At 34.7% G+C, this 24,739-nt stretch overlaps 2 protein-coding genes across 2 annotated transcripts; both read left to right on the top strand.

Moving 5' to 3' along the window:
- Positions 1-108: 108 nt before the first annotated feature.
- nan (transient receptor potential cation channel subfamily V member nanchung) lies at positions 109-18,344 on the top strand. The gene is made up of 16 exons (XM_085192809.1): positions 109-343; positions 1,261-1,439; positions 1,690-1,818; positions 2,476-2,614; positions 8,802-8,991; positions 9,516-9,669; positions 9,936-10,190; positions 10,479-10,713; positions 10,978-11,118; positions 11,813-11,907; positions 12,259-12,383; positions 12,833-12,967; positions 13,527-13,636; positions 13,917-14,098; positions 16,709-16,951; positions 17,177-18,344. Exons 1-16 carry the CDS (start codon positions 253-255, stop codon positions 17,357-17,359), a joined length of 2,586 nt encoding a protein of 861 aa, XP_085048935.1. The 5' UTR covers positions 109-252; the 3' UTR covers positions 17,360-18,344.
- Positions 18,345-22,107: 3,763 nt separating this feature from the next.
- Positions 22,108-23,574, top strand: LOC146534402 (uncharacterized). The gene is made up of 2 exons (XM_085193276.1): positions 22,108-22,119; positions 22,357-23,574. Exons 1-2 carry the CDS (start codon positions 22,108-22,110, stop codon positions 23,533-23,535), a joined length of 1,191 nt encoding a protein of 396 aa, XP_085049402.1. The 3' UTR covers positions 23,536-23,574.
- The last annotated feature ends 1,165 nt before the right edge of the window (positions 23,575-24,739 follow it).

The following is a 24,739-nucleotide window of genomic DNA, read 5'->3' on the forward strand; positions in this document are numbered from 1 at the left end:
AAATTGAGGTTAGAAGGAAATCTTGTTTGCTCGATTATTCATAGCGCCGCTATTGTTATAGCAACCAACTCGCTTTGTCGATCTCGCCAAGGTTGGGTAGTTCCTATACGAAAAGGCCTTAAGAATATCTATGCATTTACCTTATATAGGAATTCGAAAGTAAAAACGAATATATACTATTAGTATTAAAAAGTATATAAGTGCATAGGAAATCAAATATCATTTAGCTCAAATTTACGGTTTTATTTGAAAATGGGTAATACAGAAAGTAACGTGACGAGTGGAGTTAAGAAGCAAGCTGGAACATCAGAACAAAAACTCTATAAGCTTATCGACGTTAAAGGTTAGACTGGCATTGGTTATATATTTTTTTCTTATCAATAGTCCGTAATAGTGAACTCGTCGTGGCGTAGGGGCACGAGTGTGTGACTGTAACGGGTTGTGGGTTCGATTCTCACTCGAGAGATTAGTTAATATTTTCATTTATTTGCTCTGGTAAGGCCGTTGAGTTCCACCACTCAATACACGCCGCCAAAGAAGTTTTTAATTATTCACACAAGAGACGCTTGATTCGATGGCATCCATTCCACATTAAATAAATAATATCTGATACGTATCGTAATTCCCTAATATACATCTTATACTAAGATAGAAACTAAATATCTTTACCATATATCTTTACAACATACCAAAAACTGTATTTCAAACTAATTTGTTCATTAGAGAATTATCTCTAATTAACATTTGCTAATGCCGAGAGCAGTTTATCGTTTGAAAATTCGATACTGCTCGCCAGTTTTCTCCTCAGGGATTGCTCAGGCATAATTATAATTGGACTGTAGACTGTAGTACTATGTTAGTCGTACATTTTCATTGTTTAACATCGTTATTAAGTTTAACAAGGTAACATAGGTATTAAGTTTAAAATTTGAATAAGATAAAGAGGTGATTTTAGTAAGTAAAGTATAAAAAAGTTTTTAATTCTTTACAAATTTATATGCATTTTAAAGTTAAAATAATTATTAGACACAGATTTATGCTGTATCCCGTACACAGGGTGAGAAGAGGGTTAGGTTCCCTGTTAAGGTGTTGAGTTAAATGGTAGATCTCAACGCCGATATCAGATCAAAGAAATGAAAATCTTAATAAATAATTGTAGCTTGCAAAATAAAATAGAGATTACATGCTTTTCATACAATAATATAACCATTCTCGACCAAAGCCACTGACTTAGATACAAAAGACATAACTTCTTGTTAGGTGGTGGCTTACTTGTGGATATGATGAAGAGGGCAGTGCAGAACAAGCAATATGCGGAGATCGATCACGCTATAAAAACTAAAGTTGAACCTTTTCTGTATAATAAGGGCAAAGGTCGATACATACCGATATCACATCTGGTTCTACTGAGAAATAAAGAGAGATCTCGACACAAGCTGGTAAGTGGTTCACGTTAAAGTAATAGCTTGATATGTATTTTTTTTTTAATATTTGTTTCCCTATTTCTTATTGTTAGATAAAGAGAGAGAGAGAGTTATCCCTATTATAATAGTGATAATTCACTTGTACAATTATGTTTCTAAGTACATTGAAATACTATGTATTAAAATATATTTTTGTTTTTAAATAAAAAGCCTATATGAAAGAGATAATAATAATAAAAGAAGATATTATTTGTTTTATTTCCAGTTACCACCTTTGCGTGGGATGGAAAATCCGGATGAAGAATTCGACATCGAGAAGGATTGGCCAGCGGTTCTACAAGAGGAGTACGACGCTAAACCTTCCGCTTACAGGGAACTATGTTGGGATTTAAAAGTAATTAACTGAGCATTCAATGATTTTGTTTTTTAAAGAATATCCTCATTTCTTAGAGAAAAGTTACTTTATTTATAAAAAATTTTTCTTTATAATTTTTTTTATAGCAATTCTTAGATATCTACCTAAATTAGAGATAGCATAAGAAATGATTTCGCTCTCTGTTCGCCTTGCTTGTCAATTTACTATTACTAACTTACTCCTGATAAAGATTATAGAAAGAACGTGTTTAATTTTATTTAATGGGTTTAAGCAAGTTATCCACTAGGGAATGACCTATTGAATAACAATACTTGCTATAACAATGGATTGTTTTTAAGCGTCCCGGCACGTCGTCTGGAAGGTGTTATGTAGATCAATGCTCGCTTTATATTCACTTGTATAGTATTAGTAAATGTACCTAGATTTAGTTAATATAATATATTCTCAATGTAAAGTTAAATAACAGACAAAATTACTTAAATATAGCTGAAGAAAGTTTCATTCTCATTGCTTTCTAGATGCTAAACTTCAAAGCTTAACTTTTAAGAATATACGTGGTGTCTATTTTAATTTTAAAATTTACTATTTTAATTTTAAAATATTTAGTTTTAAAATTATATTTTAATTTTAAAACTTATTATAATATATTTTTTGTTATTTGACACATTATTACAGGAACGAGGTGCTGTAGGTGAAACAATTCTTCATTTATGTTTACTTAACGCTACATCCCTATTGGCAGATTTGGCTAAAAGGTTGCTTAGATTTTATCCTAAACTGATCAACGATATTTATATGAGCGATGAATATTATGGTAAGTTTTATACCTACTCAATAAAAAATTACCATACTTTTGAAATAATTTATAGCTTAACGCTGTATCCCGCGCACATCAAGGTAGATAGAGGGAACCTGTAGGTGTTAAGACATTCCTTCTTCTTCTTCTTCTTCCTGGCATTAATCCCGGCTGTTACCAGGGTCTGCCTTCCTACTTAACCTACTCCACTTTGCACGATCTTTTGCGTCCTCGGTGGTTAGACCATTGGCTCTCATGTCCTGCATCACGACATCCAACCAGCGCTTCCTTGGGCGTCCGGGAGGTCGCGCCCCAGGAACTAGTATAGCAAGGCACTTGCGTCCGACATAGTTCTTAGGCCGGCGCGTAACGTGACCAAACCATCTCAAGCGGCGCTCTTGGAGCTTATCCGCTACGTCACGGACCCCAAGACTACCTCGAATGAATGTGTTGCGTATGCGGTCAGACCGCGTTACGCCGCACATCCACCTCAGCATCTTCATTTCCGTGACGTGAAGCTCCAGAGTATGCCGAGATAGTGCTGGCCAACATTCGCTGCCGTATAAAAGAACCGGTCGGACGATGCTCTTGTATATCAGCCCCTTGAGCTTGGGCGGTATTCTGCGGTCGCAGACCACACCAGTGACCTCCCGCCATTTGGCCCAGGCAGCGCTTATCCGGCCATGGACATCGTGGTCGATGCCTCCAGACTCGTGCATAACGGATCCAAGGTACCTGAACTTCTCCGACTTAACGGCTGGCTCAGGACCTATAAGGATGGTGCTCGAGTCCCGGCTCCCGCAGGCCATGTACTCTGTCTTCGACACATTTAGTTTAAGACCGCCGTTCTCAAGCGTACCCTTCCAGAGGTTCACTTTACGCTCCAGCGTCAGTCGGTTCTCGGCAATGAGTGCTATGTCGTCGGCATACATCATCAGCCATGGAGGCTGGTCCTGGATGTGAGCCGAGACAGTGTCGAGCACTACATTGAATAAGAACGGACTAAGAGCCGAGCCCTGGTGAACCGCCACTGTAATCGGGAAGGGTCTAGTGTCGCCAACAGCAGTCCTAACCATAGAAGCGGAATCGTGGTACATGCCCCTGATAATCTCAATATAGGCCTCAGGGATCCCTTTGGATCGCAATGCCCACCAGATACACTGACGAGGCACACAGTCAAAGGCCTTCTGCAGATCTAAAAAGGCCACGTGCAGAGCTCTCCCTTTTTCCCTGTATGCCTCCATCAAAGTTCTGAGGGCGAAAATGGCGTCCATGGTGCCCGATCCTGGCTGAAATCCATATTGAGACTCAGAGACAGTACACTCTCGGCGGAGCCTGAGGTCGATCATGCGCTCGAAGAGCTTCATGGTATGACTCATAAGCTTAATGCCCCTATAACTACCACAATCTTGAACACTGCCCCTTCCCTTGTAAATAGGGGTAATAAAGCTAAGCCGCCACTGATGCGGCATCTTACCAGTGTTCAAGATATGGTTAAAAAGGTCAGTAAGCATGAGCACACCAAGAGAGCCCAACGATTTCCACGCTTCGATCGGAATGTCGTCAGGTCCCACCGCTTTTCCGTTCTTCATGCGTCGAAGGCAATTACGTGTTTCGTCAAGGGTTATTGGGGCAATAAGTCCGAGGTTAGGCGGTGGGTCGTGATGAAGACTGCATGGGTGCTGAGTATTCAGCAACTCCTGGAAGTAGCTTCTCCACCTCTCCTTCACAGAGTCATGATTACAGAGCAGCGTGCCCTGGGAATCTCTGACGCAAAGACATTTTGCGATATCTTGCGTCACTTTATCCCGGTAACGTGCCAGTTTGTAAATGAGCTTCTGCCCCTCCACAGTTTCAAGTTTATCATACAATGGTGACAAATTCTCACTGCGGGCTCTGGCTACAGCTCTTTTACTGGCACGTTTATCTACTGTGTACTCCAGTCTGTCTTCAGGAGAGTTGGATTCCTGCCACTTCTTAAAGGCAGCCTTCTTTTCACGAGTCACCTCCTGGACCTCGTCATTCCACCACCATGTCTCCCTGTCGATGACACGTCCTCCCCTAGAAACGCCAAGAACTCGCCTGCCTGCCGCAATGATTGCCGACTGAGCCCGATCCCAAGCATCCTGAGCAGTCTCGGTGTTAGTCGAAAGATTATGACTTTTCACCTCTGCCAGGAAGTCGGTCTGCATCGGTCCATTCAGCAACCACCACTTGATCCGAGGCCTACGTTTCTCGGCTACTTTCTTCTTCGGAGTGACGTTAAAGTCCATGACAAGAAGACGATGTTGGGCCGTTAGGCTTTCGCCTGGAATGACCTTACAGTTAGTTACCCTGCCCATATGACACCGTCTGGTCAATAGGTAGTCTATTTGAGTTGAGTGGGACCCGCACTTATACGTGATAAGGTGCTGAGAATTCTTTTGGAAGAACGTATTCACGACGGCCAGATCAGACGCAATACAGGTTCTCAGAATGTTTTCTCCCTCTGCATTGCGAAGACCGTGCCCAAAACCCCCGTGAACACGTTCATACGGCTCAGCAGCCCTACCGACGTGCCCGTTCAAGTCCCCCCCAACTAAGACCAATTCGGTAGACGGCACAGCAAGTAGCACCCCTTCATACTGCTCCCAGAATGTCTCCTTTTCGGCCGCGCTACATCCCGCCTGGGGAGCATAGGCACTGATTAAGTTTGTGATAACGCCCTCAATCAGTACCCTCACTCGCATCAAGCGGTCGGAGCGACGGTCGACTTCAAGGAGCCCATTCTGAAGCTCTTCAGAAAGCACTACCGCTACACCGTTTCTACCTGAAGGTGACCCAGTGTATATAAGCCGGTAACCCTGTCCGATGTTACGGGACTTATTGCCCTTCCAGCGAGTTTCCTGGAGGAAAGCACACTGGACCCGACGTCTCATGAGTACATCTGCGAGTTCCCTGCATCGTCCGGTTAGAGAGCCAATATTCCACGTTGCAAAGCGGAGTTTCCGCCTGGGTACTCGCGTCTTTAACCGTGCCCGTACTTGACACGGTAGCCCTTGCCCACTTATCGCAGGTGTAGGGCGATGTGCCTGCGCGTCGTTTAGCGGCGACGCCCTAGCCGTACCCAGTTTCTTTCTGAGACTTTTCATTATGTCGGCGGATGCCGGTTTTTTACATGGAGCGACTGCCGTCTGACCACCAAAACCCCTTTGTGGGGAAAAACCGGGGGGAGAGGAAAATAGAAGGGGTAGGATAGGTAAAAGGAGGGAGCTAAGGAAAGGAGGAGGGGAAGGGGGGGAGTTAGGACACCATTCTTACGGACTGGATGAGGATGTAAGAGTGGCGGCTCGAGGATCCGGGGTCGCGTACCCGTATGCCCACATTGTCAGGACATCCTCTGGATGAATAAGGTGTTAAGACATTCCGTTCTCCACTTTCTACCGAATTCTGGAGGCATAGCGTGTTGAGTGGCAGAACTCAACGCCGGGCTTTGCCTCGATACCAGAGCGAAGAAATGGAAATATTTCACTTTCTCGAGCGGGGATCGAACCCACAACCGTCGCGTTACAGTCACACCCTTGTGCTGCTGCGCCTGCGACGGCCTCTTAACGGCCGGATTTTTGACATAAACTAGTTAAAATTTGCAAACTATCAACTAGGTTTAGCCTCAAAATCATGGCCGTCGATGGCCGCCTTTAGTTTCTTACACAATTGATGACATTTTAACGAACTTTACGCAACGACCTTTGAACGCGGGCCTACTTGTCCACATCAATAGGTAGCGAGTAGGTAGAGCAAATCAATCAATAACATTGTTTCCAATTAAATTTTTAAATCGTCATGCTCTATCATTAAGATGTTGAATGAAATCTAAAGTGATGTAATTATTACTGCGATTATTTCTTGTAATTCGACACCTAAGAACTTTTCTTTACTCTAGCTCTACTCTTTGCAAGCTTTTCTTTCTTTGCCATAGTTTTTTTGAGCTTCATGCTGTATCCCATTTATAGCAGACAGGCAGGTAAGCAGACCAGGGTAGTTGTTCCCCAAGCATCTCCATATTACAATTGCTATTTTACTTTTCTTGCTCTTGTTACCATAACAAAAAAAAATAATAATTTTCTCGAGCAGTTCTTCGAATTATAATCTGTCAAATATAAATATTGTTATTACGTATTTTTAAGTTAAAAAACTCTACGTTTTACTTAAAATGTGTATTTTATTTAAAACAATAATTCTCAGACATAAATATCAAATTTTAAGTGAATATATGCTTGTTTGCGCAATCATTATTCTTTAACGCCTAATAGTAAATTCTGCATAATATATCAATATACATACATATAGCAATAAAGGTATATTCTCATATATTTTTTCGCATATTTAACATTTGGCCTAGAAAATGTCCGCATATTCAATACACTCTAGCATATCATATACTCTATCAAATTAATAGTTTCTCTCGTGTTCATTTGCTAGAGTACCGGATAAGTTGGTAATGGGAACTGGCAGTGATTTATTATTTAACGCTTCACGATACCCATATCATCCATATTGTTTTAGATAACATCGTTTTTTAATATAATATATAAAATAATATATAAAATGATAGACAAAATGACGCCAAAACAACTTGCGTAACTCGTGGCCTTGTTGGTTGTTTATTATATTAATTTTAACGAATCACATGGGCTTAGTAGTTCTAATTCGTAGGGAGTTAGTTCGATTATTTTTTTTCAATATCTTGTAATGTTTTGAAGTTATATCTCAATTTTTCTTTATATATGCACATAGGAGGGTAGGCAGAGAGAACCTGGGAACCTATTTTTTTTGTTGCCTTACACTATAGACTTTAGTCGTCTGTATCTTTCTTGTTCGTACATTTTGCTTGTTTAAGTTTTGGTTTTTTTAAAAGCTAAGTGAATATAGATCGGTCTATAGTTTCCTTTGTGTCGATATTCGGGTTGGTAGTCGTCGGCCATGTTGATTGTAGTGCAGTTAAGACAGGTCTGGTAGAGAACTACTCTCCGTCGAATTTTTAGGCATTGCGTGTTGAGTGGTGGAACTCTACGCTTGCGCTCTGCCTCATCCGTCCACCATCCGCTGCGGAACCATTGTGAATATGAAAATAGTAAATATTTCATTTCCTCATGTGGGAATCGAGCTCTTAAAATCGGGAATCGAGTGGGAATCGAACACACTTATAGCTTTTGCAGTCACACGCTCATGCCCAATGTTAACAAGAAATGACTTTTATCATGTAACACGCAGTTAACTGCTATAGACGTGATACAGCGTGAAGTTAAAAAACCCAAAGTGAGATGTGACCTCGTGACCACCGCGGACATTTAGACCCTTCCATTTGCACATACGACAAATTGAGTATTGTTGACAGTATGAGTAATTGCATGTTACAATACATATGTAGTTCTTTATGCATTCACTATTATTGCCATAACAGTTACGCCATTATGATTTAAGTAAAAAAAAAATCTATTCAAATCCATCGACCGTGTATCGCAACGCCCATTTTTTATAAACTCTATTCATGTTGTTGCGAATTCGAAACCTATACACTATACAATCCGCCTTGTAGCATTTAAATTGATGTATTAGACGTCCGTATAAATTAACGCCCGTTTGACATTTTGTTGTGGAAAAGTTGACATAAAATTAATCTTTTATTTTAGTGTTATAAATATGAAAGTTTTTGTATTTGAATATTCATTAAATGATTCATTCACAAAAAATAAAAGGAAATAGAATCGGATGACATTTGGAGCTCGTCTAGTTTATAGCCTGGATTAGTAGGCTTATTTCTCCCAGGACTTATTTTTGTTCCTATAAAAAAAAAACATGTTGACTTAAGCCTGACATCAATTTAGGATGAAACACGGAGGAATTTCTTTCTGGATTCCATTCTGTATTTTAGTAGTAAAGATTGCGGTTAAATGTGTTTTAACTAAAAGCTAATATTGTTTTTTAAGCCAGAAGCCAAAGTATATGGTACTTTAGTTCTTAATCATACAAATATAAAAAAAAATGTTGTTATCAACTATTTTGATTATAGAAAAATAAACATTAGTAACTTTAAACTAATGAATGCGAGACCGATTCTAAATCAGCTTAATAGAAAGTTAGATTATTTTATAATAATAAGCTCAATCAATTTAAAGACTTACGTAAAATTTTCGCAGCAATTTAAAAAAACATTAATTTCTAGGAGAGAGTGTTCTCCATATGACAATAGTAAATGAAGATCCTACAATGGTTAAATTTCTTCTGGACGCCGGCGCTGACTATCACGAACGGTGCTTTGGAAACTTCATGTGTCCGGAAGACCAAAAAGCTTCAAGAACAGACTCATTTGATCACGAATGGGTGAATGTACAGCCAGATACTAATTATGATGGGTTTGTATTTATTCTTGGTTTTTCTTCTTTCTTTATCATATTCTACTTTTTAAATTTTTCATAGTTGTGTTAGTTTAATTTCGCTTTTAAAATTTAATATATATTATAGATATTTTTATTTAAATTGTGTATGCTGTCTTTTTTTATATCGTACTATTATAAGATGTTATGTGAGTTATTTTACACACTTCGACGGATAAAAAAAGATAATAATATATTCAAGTAGTACCATGTAACACTTATATTTAAAATTATAATTATAAGTATGGAATGGGGGTGCTCCTATTATTCTAGTACTAGGTTCCCTTTTCCTACCATGTGCGGAATATAGCGTAAAGCTATAAAAAATACTATAACGAGAAATATTATCTGAGTGACAAGTGAGTGAGATGTATCACTCTATTCTATTATCTATGATAATTTAGGATTATGGTCTCTCAGGCAGCAGAATCCACTACAATATTTATTATTTAAAAATACATGGAAAACAATAAAAAAATTAATATGCATGCATGTTTTACTAGATACGTGTATTGGGGAGAATATCCATTAAGCTTCGCAGCCTGTTTAGGCCAAGAGGAATGTTACAGGCTGATCCTAGCTCGGGGAGCTAATCCTGACAAGCAAGACACTAATGGGAATACTGTGTTGCATATGCTTATTATTTATGATAAAATAGTAAGAGCTTTTCCGCATTATTATTCTTCGTATGTTGGTACCTATGATGGATTGAAATCTCACAAGAAGAATTCCATAGATAACAAATATATTTGAATTAGTTTAAAAGTAGATTCCATTTAATTTAACTAACACTATTGCCAGGAAATATTAACGAATTATATTATTACAGGTTTATTAGGATAAAATATGCATTAGATGTTTTCATACTAACTGATGAAGTTAGTTCAGAATCTAGTTTATGTTCATTTAACCTAATGTTTTAGAGCACTTTTGATATGGCGTACGAAGTTGGAGCATCATTAAACATTCGCAATGTTCAGAACTTAACACCTTTAACTCTCGCTGCCAAGTTGGCTCGAGTGGAACTGTTTTTTCATATTTTAAATATTGAGAGAGAAATATATTGGCAAATAGGTGCAACTACTTGTGCTGCTTACCCGTTAGGACAAGTTGATACCATTGACACGGAAACTGGGTTAATAAGCAAAGATTCCGCTTTGAATTTGGTTGTGTTTGGAGTAAGTATTCATTCTTAGGATTGATAAAATGTTTTTATTTAAGGTTTATTGGTGATACTTAAGTAAGTTAAAAAAATACTACCAGGCCTTGTGTGACCACCCAGTATAAAGGAACGTTGGGTGCTCATTTTGACAAATAAAAAGTATGAAGATGGTCTCAGTGTTCCAAAATATTATTTTAAACTACTTCACGAAATATACTATTTGGAAATCTCATATAATTTCGTACTTCTTGCCTTTCTATTATCGCTCAAAAAATTTAACATTTAGTATTTTTTTTTCTTATAGGAAAAAGATGAACATCTCGAATTATTAGAGGGCATGTTGATAGATTTACTAAAGACAAAGTGGAATACGTTCGTCAAATTTCGCTTCTATCGACAGTTTTTCTTATTCTTTTGTTACTTCCTCGTTTCTCTCGTGTGTTTTACTCTACGTCCGGGGCCGCCTGATCGTTCTTTGAATGCTACAGTCGCCAACACTACAATTGGCTCTGGTAATGATACAGAACTGCCGGATGTGGGTAAGCAGTTGTGATTTATATTGTTTTGTTTATTGTTTTTTTAACATATAAAAAGCCAAGTAGAGGGAACAAAGTGCTAGGACACTCCGTTCCCCAATTTACGACCATTTTTGAGATATTGTCAATCTACCAGAGCGGCCAAATTTTTTTAAATTATGGTGATTATATAATCACCACGTAAATATTTATTATAAATATCAAATGTAATTTGCTGTAGGTATTGTGTTTTTTTTAGATTAAGGCCTTAAAAATATATTTTTTCAGAAAATCGTGTTTTAGAAAATTGTACGCTTCCAGGATCGAAGTCTAGCATAGATTTTGATCCAGGTTCTGTGGAAGTTTTCAATGCGACAAAATCTGTTCATTGTAGTCGGTTCAAAAGTCATCCGAAGGAAAAAGAGAAGCGTACGTTACTTATAGGAACAATTAGTTAATCATTAATACATATTTTTAAAAATTGCAATTTAAAATTTTTCTTTGTATCAAAACTCTAACGATGTTAATAACTTAGGACTAACACTAACAATATGACTTATTTAAAAGAATGAATCTGTTCTATCTATATTTGTCTATATTTCGATATTTATTTTTATTTAACTAAAAAACAGCAGTATCTTTTAACGTAAGTTCAGATTTACTCTGAAATAACATTAGAAGATATTGCATTTACTCGTACTAAAAAAATACGTTTTCATTTTACTCAAATATAATGCGACAATTTTTTTTATTCAATTCATCGATATCAAGGCTTTATCTTATTTTATATATATATATATATATTTGGTTAATATAAACAAATATAAAATAAAATATACGTCAACATTAAAGTTAAAAAATATTTTGTAATAATAATAACACTTAAATTTCTCTTGTCAAATAATAATTTAATTATTTCATTTTTATTTTTGGGTAGCGGAAAGTTTATAAAAAACTCTACAGATGAGTTAACATTATACCTACATCATTCATTTAAGCATTTTCTACACCATTTTTTTAGTTTATCCATTGCTCGTGTTATTTCTGAAATATCTTATAACAGCCAACTCAATTAAAACAACGTAAAATTTTAATGAAATATAAAAATAATCTTTATTTATAGCAACTGAAGCTCCTAAAGAAAATGATGTAGAGGGTTGGTGGGAGGATCTCACCGAAGAGTGTAGGTTGATGAACTTTGAAACTTGGCAAGCCAAAGTAAGTTTCATCCAGGGTCAATATTTTAAAATGGTTTTAGTTATTGCTTCGAAATTTTCCGTGGTAAGAAAAGAAAATTAACATTTCGTTATATTAAGAAAAATAGATATCGGTTTCATAATAAAATGTTATTAAATTACTAATTTGTGAGACCCTTGTGGCATAGCGAGACAGCGTTTCAGTGGTGTCGATTCTTACTCGAGGAAAGGCATTATATTAATTTCATCGCTTTGGTAAGACAAGTTGCGTCGTTGATCTCTGCCATTTAACTTCGTGTACGTGTCTTAGTTCTAGGTTTCCTCTTTGCTAATATGCGAGAAAAAGCATGAAGCTATTTATTATATATTTCAGGTACGTATAGGTGCTGAATTATTATTGTGGGTAGGCGCTTTGGCGTACATAGGAGCTGCCTTACGCGAAGCTAGATTTTTAGGCATAAAAATGTTCATTGAAAACCTGAGCACAGTTCCATCCAGGTAAGTTATATAAAATACAAACCTATAGATACTGGAATATAAATACAAAAAATCACATTATTTTGATAAACCCATGCTGATCTAAATTAAATAATCTCATGGGAAATTTTAATGTGCCGTTGATTTAATACTAACACTATAAAAAAAATATATTTGGCACATGTATATGAACCTGTAGTCTATAATAATATCTAATTTAGACAAATACATAAAATAATGTTAGTTATTATTAGGTTTTTATAGCTTCACTTAGGTAGAAGGAACTTCTAACTTGTAACTAAAAATAGCCTAGCTAAAAAAATACGTTTCAGTTTTATATAAAAAGAAATAGAAAATATAATTGAAGACAAAATATCTCTAGACACTTAGATAACTTACTTACTAAACACAACAAAAAAAATATATTTTTATTAAAACTGAAATTTAATTTAAAAGTACAATTGTTCCAGAGTGATGTTTTTATTCTCATGTCTACTGATGATCGCGTTGCCGACGCTACGTCTGTGGTGCGCTGATGAGGAGGAGGACCACTTGGCCGTCATTATTATGCTTACAACGGCACCTTACTTTTTATTCTTTTGTCGGTATGTGCTTAATTTGTTTACTATAGTTAAATATTTATTTATATTAATTTTAATATTTTAATATTATTATATTTTTGTAAAGTGTCATGTTGTATCTGCTCATAGCGGGCTAGGCAGAAAGAAACTAGTGTTAACACACTCCGTTGCCCTTTTTCCGCTGAATTTTGAGTTTTTTAGTTGAGCTCCGAAAGTCAACGCCGCGCTTTGCCTCGATACCAGTGCTAATATTTTGATAATAATTATTTTATTTAGATATGCAAATTGCTGGATTATTTGAATCTTTGCAATTTTTCATATTTATGTTACATCTTGATTTTATTTAAAGCTGTTTACGCATCTAATCATTCATGAAATTAGAATATTATAATTAAAATCAACGTTGATAATCTTGTTGTTCTATGTTATGACAGCTTATTGACATAATTAATGTTTATTAAAATATACATATTCATATAAATATATGAATATGTATATTACAGTAAAATTACTAATATGCGAATATAATATAATAAATTTATTTTATACATATATAAAATTATAACACATTTATTTATTACAGAGGATTCAAAACAGTTGGTCCTTTCGTAGTAATGATATACAGAATGGTGATGGGAGATCTGTTAAGATTTGTCTGTATCTATTTAGTATTTGTTATGGGATTTTCTCAAGGTAAATAATTATTTATCATAAAACTACATATGACTGCCTGTCTGACTATAGGAGATTTTTTTATTTCCTCGCCCTGTTAATAGAGCGCTGCGTTTAGTTCCGCAATATCTCTTACACAATGAAATTTAGTGCGAAAAGTAGATAAAATAGAGGGCTTTAACACTAGGATTTCTCTCCTTTTCATGTTATACTCGTATGCGGGAAAAAGCACGTATGTACAATGTATAACCTACGATATAAGTGTAAATATAATATAACTCATATTAAAAACTTATTTTAGCATACTACGTAATTTTCTTATCATTTGACAATCCAAATACGCCAGAGGGCGTGGACGACTCCATATCGAACCCCATGCCGTCGCCAATGGAGAGTATCATGGCGATGTTTCTCATGTCCCTGACTTCTTTCTCTGATTACTTTGGTGCGTTTGAACGGACGGATCATGAAATTGCTGCAAAGGTAAAGCTTCAAGCTTCGTCACTCAACCCGCTATGGCTCGAAAAATTAGGCGCCCCTAAAAATTAGGGTTCCCTCTGCCTATCTTGGTATGTGCGGGATCCAGCGTGAAAATGATTTGATATTTCGGTTTGTTTCATAATTCTATATTTTGTGTTTTACGTTTTATAATATCTTTTGTACTAAATTTTATTTATAAATGTATTTAGTTAGAATAGATTAACTGTTTTATGCAAAGAGATTAATGGTCAAACTCTACATCTTTTTCACATACAAATACACAAACGTATAAACTTTACCAAAAAGATAATAATAGGTCACTAGAATTATAACTCCATGCGCATTGTCATTTTTGTGAAGTCAAGTATTCTTATAGAACGAGTAAATAACAACCATTGAAGAGCCCTTTGGAGAGGTTGTTACGGCAAGTGGTCTTGTGACAATCCTAGTTATATTTGCCCTTTTTTTTAAAGATACTTTATTTATGCTTAAAACAATATTTTTTATATGAAATAATTGATCCTAATTAATATTTTTTTAAAATCTTATATAAAGGTCAAAGCTAAAGTTCTATTTGTAAATCTTTTTTAAATCTTTGTTTCAAACTAACAGTCTAATTTATGGGTCATAATCAGAAAAGTGGACATTTTCGAATTCGTAACGTAACTGATAAGTAACAATACTGATAATGTTTGTTACGAAACTGATGTTATAAGGCATTATACACAACAAAATAAGAATATTATATGAATAAAACTATTGGTTTTTTTTATTTAATGAGACACAAATTAAAATTTTAAAGATTCAATCGTTGAATTAATAGATTATAAATGTAAGAAAACATAACAAAGTGACAATATTAACTATATAATAACGCTAGTTCGTAACGTAATAAACTTATATTTCTAGTTAGAAATCACAAAGTTAATGATAAAATTAAACCCACTTTAAAATATATCAAAATTTGAGTCGTTATCACGGGAATTAAGTTGAATTCTTTGTAAGTGTTTATTTCGCATATCTTCATTAATAGGATTGGTCTGTTTAAGACGTTCTCTATATCTTTTTTGTCTATCAGCATTTGACATAGGAGCCATGACGCTTACTGAAAATAAAAAATAGTTATCAATAGGTATTTAATAATATTTCATGTATATTGTCTAGTACAGAACCTATTTGTTTTTAAATAAAAGCCTCACCCGCTTGAGCTACATATTTATTAATGCACTATCTCCAGAGAAAAAAAAATTACAAAATCACAACTAATTTCAGGAAGAATAAAAAAATGTTATTAACTAAATCGGTTAAGCCGTTCTGAGATAAGCGTGCACAAACACATTAAACAAACAAGCAAACAGACAAAAAACTTAAAAATCATTATTTTTGGTTACTTCACGTTATCAAAAGTCACTAATTATTTTTTTCATATGCCAGCATTTTTTTTTTATATACATAATCTTCCTATGGTAACGTAATTATGAACTAGGCTTCATATTTTCTCAGTTCCGTTACGTAACGAAATATAACAAAATTGAGAATAAAATCTGAGAAATTCTAACCTTTTTAAATATTTGCTCATAAGCCACGTGTTGCATGTGCAAGCACTGAAGTTCTTTTTTGAGATTTTGTAAAAAGACGCAAATAACATAAACAAGAAAACGAAATTATAGAATACTTACCAAAAGCCGTTTATAACCCTGAGATGTAATTTCACGCATTCCCTCTAAAACATTTGAACCCCTCAACTGCTGCGAGAACACTACTGGTTGTAGTTACGACAGCATTGACTTTAAGAATTATGGTGCCACAATAAAAAATAATATTAAATATCATTCAAAATAATTGCGTTCATAATTTAATTGTACGTTACTAGCCCTGAGTAACAAAAAGACAATATTTTGGGACAAACTTACTTAACTAATATATACTATTTACTAAATAATATATCAATAAAAGTAGTTCTATTTAATATTATGCATAATGTAAAGTAATATAAACACATCTGAAATCAAATAAAACCATAAATATTCGTAACAAATCTATTTTTAAAAAGTAAAGTGGTGAATGGGACACGAAAAATTGTATGGAAGCATTTTGAAAGGATTTTTGCAACTAACAAAAAATACTATTATTAGCCATAATACATTTAAAATATTACAAAAATCTTTAAGTTAATAAGTAAATTTATCTTAAATGGCAAAATATTTAAGCTATCTTTAAAATTGTATTTTTAAAACGCATTCAAAGTAGCGGGACAAGAAAAGACACAAAATGGTCACTTTTTCTGATTATGACCCTTATATGGAAGTGTTTTAAAATACAGTTTTTATTTTAGCATTGTGCTAATAAGCATGGTAGATGGTTTCGCGAGAACTGACAGATATATTTCATATTATATAATTTGTTTTTAGTTTCTCGCTGTATTCGGCATATAGCATCATTCTCCATTTTCTCACGAATTTTCGAGATGCTGTATGTTGGGCGGTGGAATTTAACGCCGCGCTTTACTTTCTTACCGAAGCGAAGCGAAGAAATTAAAATATTAGTAGTAGCTTATGTAACAGCAGCTTGTATAACATTATATAACATTATTTATATATTTTATATTTCCAGCTGCTATTCGTAATTTATATGATAATAGTGGCGATATTACTAGTAAACATGTTAATCGCCATGATGGGAAACACGTATCAGAAAATTGCGGAGACCAGAAACGAATGGCAACGGCAGTGGGCCCGCATAGTACTGGTGGTAGAAAGAGGTGTGCCACCAGCTCAAAGGTTGAAACAGCTTCTGGCGTACAGCCAACCAATGGCCAGTGGGAAAAGAGCTCTTGTTCTTAGAATTAATCAGAAGGCAAGTAGTATTGATTTGGCAAGTAGTAGGTAGTAGTAGATTTAGGTTTTAGATGATTTTTTTAAAATATTAAAAATTGTTAAAGTAAAAATTGCTTGTTATTTAGTTTATACATTTAATAAATATCATATCAAGAATTGATATATGCGCACAAAACATTAACTTATAAAAAACTTTAAAAAAAATAACAACGTGACATCACGTCACGACACGATCTATTTATAGGATGAAGATAAAGAAGAAATGAAAGAAATCTTAGAGATGAAGAGGACTCACCAGCGTATTGTGGCTAAACGGATGCAGCGCGACGCGGAAATGAAAGGGGGCAAGCTTCCGCCACCCCCAGTCCGAGATTACCCCATTACAAAGAATACTAGTGTCGCAAAAAAACCTAATGTTATTATTTAATTTAAATTTTATATTGACTGTGTATATGTATTTAGTTTTTTTGTCACCTTCACTCTTAACCCACTTAACAGAGCATTCAAAGGCATTATAGTGTTTAGACATTTTCTCTATTTATCACTTAATTTACAGACATCGCGTTTTAAATGGTGGCAATAAATGTATGTATATGCTAGCGACCCTTCCGAGGTTTCGCCTGCTTAAACTTCATAATTGTTTATTGAATACACTGATTTCTATTTGTGTTCTAATTTATTATGTTCTACGTACTTACTTGTAATATAGAAAACTTACGTTACTCCACTCCCATTGATCATAGCGTAATATAATATTAATCCTAATATAAGCCTTTCTCAATAGACGGACTATCCAGGACAAAAGTATTCTCTAAATTCTAACCATTAGTTCTTAAGATTAGCGCATCCAGCCAAATCTACCACTTCATGATAATAAGACTAGATATCGTAACAACAAAAAATACATGCACATTTTTATTGTTTTACTACGCCAAGACAGCCTTTTTAGTTAATGTACTGCTGTCAGTATCTGGGGTTCTGGGTTGAAATCTGAATATGGGTAAGATTTGAATTTGAAACATCATTTAGTTAACAATCAGTTACGCCAGCCACGCGTAATGCTGTCGAAAGTTAATGCACGTACGAGTACTTTGTACACAACATAAGAGAAATACGAGATAATTAGTAATTAGTTTTATTTTTTTAGCATCACGCTGTATCCCGCACAGAGCAGGGTACGCAGAAGAAAACTAGTACTAAGACACTCCGTTCCCCCTTTTTTCATCGAATTTTCGTGTTGAATGGTGGAACTCAACGCCGTGCTTTGCCTTGTTACCAGATCAAAATTATTAAGTCAAGTGGGAATCGAACCCACCACCTGTCGTTGTTACAGTCATATGCTCGGGCCCCTGCGCCACAACCGGCCTCCATATAATTATATTGAAATTAATTATTATATATTATCATGAACAGCATTTCATACACTAAGCTCTTCACGTCTCAAGTCAAACAGCCTTGTATGCTTATATCAAATAATTATAATAATGCTATGTTAAGAACTTTCATTTTGAGGTTAGGGTCGTGGCTTCGATTCCCGCTGGAGGAAACGAATTATTTAATATTTTTATTTTCCTCGCTCTAGTGAAGAGGTAAAGTGTGAGATTGAGTTCCGCCACTGAACACGTAAATAGCCTCCAATATTCGATAAAAAGTTGCGCCTGGCTACCCTGATAGGTGCGGGATAGAGCGGGAACCTAAAAAAAATTAACTTCATCTAAATTAATATCGTTGATTAAATTTTGTATAACTATTACATATTGTTAGAGACATTACTTAGATGTTCGTTATATTCGTACTTAATTTTATGAAAACGTACTACAGAATAGTACCTATATTTTTAATATAGTTTTTTTTTGTTTATGGAATTTGTACCCAGTACTATCGATTGAAATATAATGAGCTCTTAAGAGTTCTTCGATCACCACTTATTATCTATTAATGGGTTAAAATTAGATTTTTAAACGAAAAGAAACATCTTGCCCAATAAAGATACAGTTAAAGTTAAATTAATTTATCGATTAGAAATTTGAATATGCATATTATATTGATGTTTTAACCTAATTTTAAGTTAGTAGGAAAAGTGTTTTGAATAAATCATTTTTAAATACTTGTGGAGTTTTATTTGGTTTACTAGATATCTCAATATTTATATACACGAGGATTTTTGTCGAATTAAATGTTATTAAAATAGGAATAACAAACAATTTATTTTTATAAACTAAACTAAAATTAATATAGGAAAATATAGATAATCAATTAAAAATACAGGCAATCTACGAGTATGTGGCTTATTTTTGATAATTATGTTAATATTAAATGAAAGCTAAGCCAAAGCTGCTTCATATATTTTGTCCAAATAAATTACAGAATTAAAAATAAATGAATGTAAACATTTCTTTAATTTGCATTTCAAGGCGTATTATTCGTATTTGGTCAATCATTTTCACGACGACGACGTTAACGCGACAAGCGACGGTGTAAAAAGATAATATTAAACTTTTCGCTCTAAGCTTTTCTATATATATAAAATCGAAAGGTCACTCACTCATCACGATATCTCAGAAACTACAAGTGCTAGGAATCTGAAATTTTGCATAGGAGTTACTTATAGGACGTAGGTGCTCGCTAAGACGGGAATTTGCAATATTCGACTTCTAAGGGGTTGTTTTTGGGGTTGAAAGTTTGTATGAAACTTCGTTACTACAAATGCTAGGAGTCTCAAATTTTGCATGGACGTCACTTATAGGACGTAGGTACTCATGGAGACAGAAATTAATAATAACGTAGTTCACGCAGGCGAAGCCGAGGGCAGGTCGCTAGTAATCTATATATATAAAATCGAAAGGTCACTCACTCATCACGAAATCTCAGAAACTACATGTGCTAGGAATCTCAAATTTTGCATAGGAGTTACTTATAGGACGTAGGTGCTCGCTAAGACGGGAATTTGCAATATTCGACTTCTAAGGGGTTGTTTTTGGGGTCATAAGTTTGTATGAAACTTCGTTACAACAAATGCTAGGAGTCTTAAATTTTGCATAGACGTCACTAGGACGTAGTCATGGAGACAGAAATTAATAATAACATAGTTCACGCGGGTGAAACCGCGAGCGGGCCGCTAGTCTATATATATAAAATCGAAAGGTCACACACTCATCACGAAATCTCAGAAACTACATGTACTAGAAATCTCAAATTTTGCATAGGAGTTACTTATAGGACGTAGGTGCTCGCTAAGACGGGAATTTGCAATATTCGACTTCTAAGGGGTTGTTTTTGGGGTCGAAAGTTTGTATGAAACTTCGTTACTACAAATGCTAGGAGTCTCAAATTTTGCATGGACGTCACTAGGACGTAGCCATGGAGACAGAAATTAATAATAACATAGTTCACGCGGGTGAAACCGCGAGCGGGCCGCTAGTACTGTATATTTAAATCTACTGCCAGTCATTATATTTCTACTGACTAGTAGAAATATAATGACTGGCAGTAGGGCAGTAGACTTTAACTACTGTAACTTTTTAAGGAAACAAACGAGAGATTTTTATCACTTTTAACAGATGCTAATTCAACCTTGATGAATAGAAACGTAACCTGCGTCCAATGGCGGTATATTTATTATAATTTGCACTTTAGAGAAAAATTTTGAAACACTCAATAGTATTCAGAAGTGAATTATTATCTAAGAATCTGACTTACGACATTCAAGTTGGGAGTACACAAAGGTGCAAATTGTGACCGTGTGTCGCTCAAATTTCACTCTTACCTCATTGTTTGCAACCTTTGACTTGCTAAGTTGTATTTAAACGATTTTAGCCTCTATTCACATATGATTACGAATTTCATCTAAATTCAAATAAAATAGAGGAAAGCGCCTGTATAAAACTAGCTTTTTGTTTCTTTGTGTATTTATCAGCTTCCTTTACTAAGTTTTGTTGAGAAATTTTGGGATTAATCAATAGATGTGTACTGTTGCTTGTTCTGAAGGTCAGGAGTGTTTGTATTATACGATAATGACGAGTTAATGCGAAATAATAGTAGTACAGTAGTTTGTTTTATTATATAGTATCAGAGGGCCCTGGCTTTGTCTGTGTAAATATGATATTTATAGCAAATAAATAGCATAATTCAAAAACTTTATGAGTTTTTTAGTAGGACCAGCAAAGAAAAGAAAATATTGAATTTACCATACTGAGAAATTAATTAGGAATATTAAAATGCATTAAATTAATTAATATTTAAATATTCTAATCTAGTACTTCTGCCACAAATTTAGTAAATTATATTCATTTTTGCAAATATTTTTTTAGTAATGTAATTCGGAATTTAGAATAAACTTACGAGTGGTCATCATGAACTAACTTGTCAACATCAGCAACGTGTTGTTACGTACGCATATGTAGGTATATGTGATAAGTAAATAGAGAAAAATCTCTAATTTTATTTGTTTTGAGTGTTGAGACTGTTTTGTGTATTTACGAATTAGCTGACATTATGTAAAAATAAGGTTAGTTTACTTTTGAAATACTAACTTTTGAAATACTACTTCTTAAAATCTCTTTCTAGAATTATAATTTCCTTGAATTCCTCGCGGAGTAGGCAGAAATAGTAACATTCCCAAATGTTAATACTAAAATTTTAAAAAAAGTTATCATCAACATTTAACACTTTTTTAAAATTATTTCTAAAATCTAAAATGCTTAGTATTTAGGACATCTCAGAAGCTTCCGCTAAGCAAGGATACTCTCATGGCCAATTTAATAAACAATATAAAATTAGAATATAAAACCTGAAATATTTGAATTCGTTGTTATACATTACATTGTACGCTTTGTTTACGATGGTTCAAACATCTCAAGCGAAAATATTAAAATTTTTAATATAAGATTATTCGTAAAACTTAAATTGTCTCATTACTGGATTTCTTTTACTAATCCGATATGCAAATTAAAAAAAAAAAACAATCATTGTTATAAAAAAGTACATAGTCCATAGAATAGAAGCGATAAAAGGCTCTTACTATATAACAATACATTGTGTTTTTAATATCTTCTTAAACTAGTAGCCGACAAGTCTAACGGGGTTTGTGCAACGCTATCTCAGTTGATGTAGAGGTGGACATTATAAAGAGGAGATGAGCCTGTTTCCATCGCACACTCATTTAGGAGACCAAACATGAGGAACGCGGTGAGTGACTGCGATCGAAAGTGAAAACTAACGTTAGGTGTCAATACAAACCGTGACCAACTTTCCGCCTATTTAAATAGTAAATTAGTAATACATTTGTCGTATCTTTGGATGTGTGTCAGATTTGATCATTTAACTGGTTATATGAATATGTGCAGGTTAAATAATACAATATAAATATAGGGCTATTATTAATTAATATAAATAAGTTTATAAATAGTTTTTTTTTCTTTCCAGGTGGTTTTATTGTCGCTGATTGGGGCTGTCGTGGCTGAAGCACCCTACCACATACCACGCCCAGCTCCCAGTGCGCCTGTTATTAACTATTCGCAACAAGGTTCTCAATTCGCCAGCCAAGGTTCTTCACAAAATCAATACAACACCATCGGCTACAGCTACCCAGCACCCATCGCAAGACCTGCACAAATCCAGCCTGCGCCCCAACCTATTTTCATTTCCCAACCCCAACAAGTATACCAACCGATAGCAAGACCTGCACCTCAACCCTTGCCCTCTTATCCTCAACCACTTCCGCAACCCGCTCCTCAATTTAGACCACTTCAACCTCAGCCTTTACCTATCATATCCCAACCTAGTCAGTCATACGGTGTTCCTCAATTTCAACCAATCAGGCCCCTTCCGGCTTTAATTCCTCAACCACAACCCATTGCGCCCCTTCCGCAACCAATTTTCCAGCAGCCAATATTCCAACCACAACCTATTGCTCCTCAGCCCCAACCTATTGCCCCCCAACCATTACCCGTCTTCCAACAGCCCATCTCCCCACCCAGTACTTCATATGGAGTACCCCAATTGATACAACCACTTCCCGCTATAATTCCCCAGCCCCAATTGCAAATCCAAGCCCAGCCACAACCAGCCCCCATCCAAATTCAATCTCAACAAATTTCACAGGGCTATTCATACCAGCAGTCAGCTCCAAGTCAATCTCTAAACTCTGGTCTATCAAGCTATCAAGCTGACTCTAATCAATACAGTGGACAGCAAGCGCAAGTCCACAGAGACGCCTTGGACGACGTAGTAGTGTCACGTGTACAAGACATTATAAAAGATAACGAACACTCATCAGCCAAAGATGCTGGTTATTTATCACTAGTTTCGGGAGTTTCTTTAGAAAACGCGAAACCTAGTGTAGAAATTTTATCTTTCGTACACAATTCTCCACTGAACTTAGGATCTAGTCAGCAATCATCTTCAATTTCTCAAAGTTCACTGTCATCATTATCATCCTCATCATCATCGTCGTCATCGTCATTATCAGTGTCAGGTCCGTCATACAACTATGGTTTACCGTCTTCTTCAAGCGGCGGTCAGTCAAGTGGGTCATTGAGTTCGAGTAGTTTTGGATTTTTACCTCAAGCAAAGCCTGCCGCAGCATACGGTGTGCCTCGTTAAATAAATTGTTGCCATTTTATTTGTAAATATTTTTTTATTGTAAATAAATACAGAATAATTGTACATTAAATATTGTTTGACTTTCCTCTTTAAACTATGTTTTTGTATTTAATGATTTTTTTATAACGTTTTTTTATTGCAATTGTTTGTACAAATCATTTTCAAAAAAATTGGGTTACCAATATCCTAAAAAAAAAATTAAAAATATTAAGTAAATGGATCCAGTTTTAAAGTAAAAATTATTAGCTAATAAGTTACCTGGACTAAGTTTATTTTATAATCAGAAGTTTGCACGCCACCAGTCTTGTTAGCAGTATTTAAAGGTTCATTAATATTCTTTGTATCTGTTTTTCTTTTCGATTCTTCTTCATTTCTATTAATTTCATTATGGATTGATACTCGATGCGGTTGGAGAACAATTTGTTTCTGAAAATATGAAAAAACTAGAACGTTCACATCTTTATATCAAAATATCCAAAAGTTAAATTAAATAGTTGAACTGTGATATGTTTTACATAAATATTAAGTATTAGATATTGACAAACCAACATCCGGTCAAATACATAAATTATTTTCATGTTATAATACGAGCAAAGCCTTAGTTATTATTGACATACTTACATAGTAAACTTTTATAATTTCGTAATTAAGCAAATTAGATACCTTTCGCAAGGCCGTTGGTTTCATATCGTCATACGAAGAAATGTTAGATTTACTCTTTTTCTCGCCAATTTGACTCGAAGCGTCAGTTTTCTTTGGTTCAGTATAGACACATTGACAAGCAACGTTTTTGTTATACTTTTTCTTATTAGCTACTATAGAATCTTTCTTAGATAATTCGCGCTGAGATTTGTTTTTAGTTTCAGTAATTTCCTTAAAATTAAAAATCAATTATCTAGCTATCTATTGTAAAATATTTTGCGTAAAATTATCTTCATTTACTTTGTTACATAAGCACTAATGCTGAGTCGTACACCATAATAGTGATTATATAATATAAATATTTCTCTTTTATTTTTATTTTTTTTGTTTTTGAAATATTTTTCTTTATCTATAATACATTTCTTACATATTTAGTAAAATAGCCTTCCGTTCTAATTTTATGTAGATTGTTTTTTTTTTTAATATTGAAAAATTTAAAGCCTTCGCTGTGCCCTTGACGCACATTCTAAACATATCTCACCTGCCCCATGACAACATTGAT

This window comes from Heliconius melpomene, chromosome 11, assembly GCF_056956725.1.
Source record: "Heliconius melpomene rosina isolate 202511_hmr_F chromosome 11, ASM5695672v1, whole genome shotgun sequence".
Classification (NCBI taxonomy): domain Eukaryota; kingdom Metazoa; phylum Arthropoda; class Insecta; order Lepidoptera; family Nymphalidae; genus Heliconius; species Heliconius melpomene.